Below are 2,716 nucleotides of genomic sequence, written 5' to 3' on the forward strand. Positions count from 1 at the left end.
GTTTTTCTTCCAAATATATAGCTTAGGTTCACTTCATTGAGAGATAATTGAGTCATTTTATTTTGATTCAAAGACCTTATTTAAAAATACATCTAAATTAAGATGGTGCAGTTGGAATCATGAGAGGCATATTGAAAACATCATATTTGCACAAAGTGAGGAACAATGAAGCATTAAGAACAAATGATTAATCATTAACAACAACAAAAATTTGATTCCTTTAAAGTGTTTCAATAATTAAATACTTTTTTAAATTTAAAAATAGATATTTTTATTGTTAATATGCATACTAGAATTTTGATTTGATATCAATTTTCAAGTTTGAATATACGTTTAGTATACATGTTATAATTCTATTATTATATTTGTGTTGAAAGTATATTTGCCATGAATTTTTACTTTGCATATTTATAGATTTGAATTTGTAAGAACTCCAAGTATTTTTTGAATATCTTTTATGTTTTGAATGTTTTTTTTATGATAAATTAAAAAATTTTACTTACCAGTGTAATACAATTAATACTATAAAAACAATTTCTTATGTATCATTTTATTAGTATCTTAGTAATCAAACTCAATTTCCAATTCTAGTGACTTAAGTTCCAAGCTAATCAAACCGGTTTTAATCAAAACTCAATCAACTCGACTAATCTAGTCAATATCCAATCAGAATTTAACTAAATAAAAAATTTAAAATAATAACAATGACTTTATATGTTAAGAGGTATGTTCAATTTATTATAATATATTTAATTACATTTAATATATTTATCTTTTTATTAGATTTTTACAGTCAAAACTAATCAGAATACATTATGTAATTTTACATGACTAAGTTTAAATCTTATAATTTTAAAATATCTTTCATTAATAAATAGAGAATAAGGAATACTAAATAGGGTTTGATAAACAAAGAAATAATTCTGAGTTTTTTTTATAAATTATATGTGTAAGCTATTCCACACTTGGAAAGTTTTGGAAAAAAATCCTAACGTCTCCTTTTTTAAAATTAATGAAGGATATTTTGTATATATAAATATGAACTTATCCCTTGCAAGTAAAAAAAAATATATATTATTATTATTATTTAAAGAAAACCTTCCAAATAAAGACCAGCCGGATCCCGAAAGGTAGAAATGAAGAGTCAGCCCAGCCCAGCCCAGCCCAGACCAGTTGGAGTTAAGTAAAATCCTTATCCATCCATTTATCTAATCCGATCTTTCCTTGAATTGAAAACCTTGAGAACCTTGAGAGAGAAGAGGGAGCAGTCCAAGCAGTGGTAGAAGAGAAATGGCATTATCAGTGGCCATGGCAGTCGATGCTACTGCTAGTACTAGTAATAGATGGAGTATGGCTTCTCTCTGGTCCGCACTTCCTTCTTCTTCAAAGAGTGCCGCATCCACTATGCGATTTCCATCATCTCGTTGCCAATGCCCCCGGCAAAGCATCAGCCTCTCTCGCACTCGCCGCCAACAACAACAACAACAACAACGACCACTCCTTACGCGCTCTTTCACTGCTCTTAACCCCCTCTCCTCCTCGTCTCTTGGTTTCTCCGGTAATTTCTATACTGTTCCTTCCTTATTTACATATTTATTTATTTATTCGCATCAGGTTTGATTATAATTTATTTTAGGGATTTATTTCTGCCACAAAATATACTATCCATAATAATAATAATAATCTCGTTCATTTGGGCCCAAGACAGACTATCTAATTGCAATTATGCTTTATTTTCGTTTCCTTATTTTATTTATTATTTACTAGACTGGGATTTTTTTTTGTCTTAAAGTTCTGCCATTTTTTATGTTACTACTTCTAACTAAGCAAATTCCCCATGCGTTTTACTTTCACTTACATGTTCTACGCATTTCTTGCAGACAACTCTACTTTCGGACATGCCTTCCCTTCTGTTGATAATGGCTCTCGCTTTTTTGCCATGAGGCATGGCAGGCGAGTTCCCAAGCTCAATCGGCCACCAGACCAGCGTCGGGCACTTCTTAGAGGCCTCACAACTCAGCTCCTTAAACACGGTCGTATCAAGACCACTAGGGCACGTGCCAGTGCCATGAGGAAGTATGTTGACAAGATGATCACTTTGGCTAAGGATGGGTCTCTCCATAAAAGGAGACAGGCCCTGGGCTTCATCTATGAAAAGCAGATTGTCCATGCCTTATTTGCGGAGGTACCAGACAGGTACGGGGAACGAAATGGTGGATATACCAGAATTATTAGAACTTTACCAAGGCGAGGGGATAATGCACCCATGGCATACATTGAACTTGTCTAGGTGTTTTCTTTTCTCAAAACTTGTGCTTTACTTTCTGCTGAATAATATGCCTGTATTGATATTTACAATTTTTGAGATAGAACTGTGTGCAGTGAAGATGTTGCATTCTGATTTTACTGTTTGCTTTATCTAGTACATGGTCTCTAGGTATTGCTCCTTCTACTGAACCCTGCACCTCAGCCACTCAACTCCTGCATGGGATTTGCTAATGTTGTTTTCTCAACACCCTTCTCCTTTGACATAGCATAGAGGGGACAATCCCTCGCAAAGTGATTCCCATCACAAATAAAGCAGTATAAATTCTGATTGCCCATTGCCAGCTGAATGCTTAGGTTCCCCCGCCAAATTTCTTCCTTTTAATCTCTTCCTTATCTTTGAATTTCGACGAAACTCCAGACACTCTAGCATTCCCCTCGGTGACCTTTA

General features: G+C 34.0%; 1 protein-coding gene across 1 annotated transcript; it reads left to right on the forward strand.

The window, feature by feature from the left end:
• Positions 1–1,220: 1,220 nt before the first annotated feature.
• On the forward strand, positions 1,221–2,372 carry LOC133688670 (large ribosomal subunit protein bL17c). Its single transcript, XM_062108244.1, has 2 exons — positions 1,221–1,558; positions 1,881–2,372. Exons 1-2 carry the CDS (start codon positions 1,291–1,293, stop codon positions 2,288–2,290), a joined length of 678 nt encoding a protein of 225 aa, XP_061964228.1. The 5' UTR covers positions 1,221–1,290; the 3' UTR covers positions 2,291–2,372.
• The last annotated feature ends 344 nt before the right edge of the window (positions 2,373–2,716 follow it).

Source organism: Populus nigra, chromosome 3 (assembly GCF_951802175.1).
Source record: "Populus nigra chromosome 3, ddPopNigr1.1, whole genome shotgun sequence".
Classification (NCBI taxonomy): Eukaryota; Viridiplantae; Streptophyta; class Magnoliopsida; order Malpighiales; family Salicaceae; genus Populus; species Populus nigra.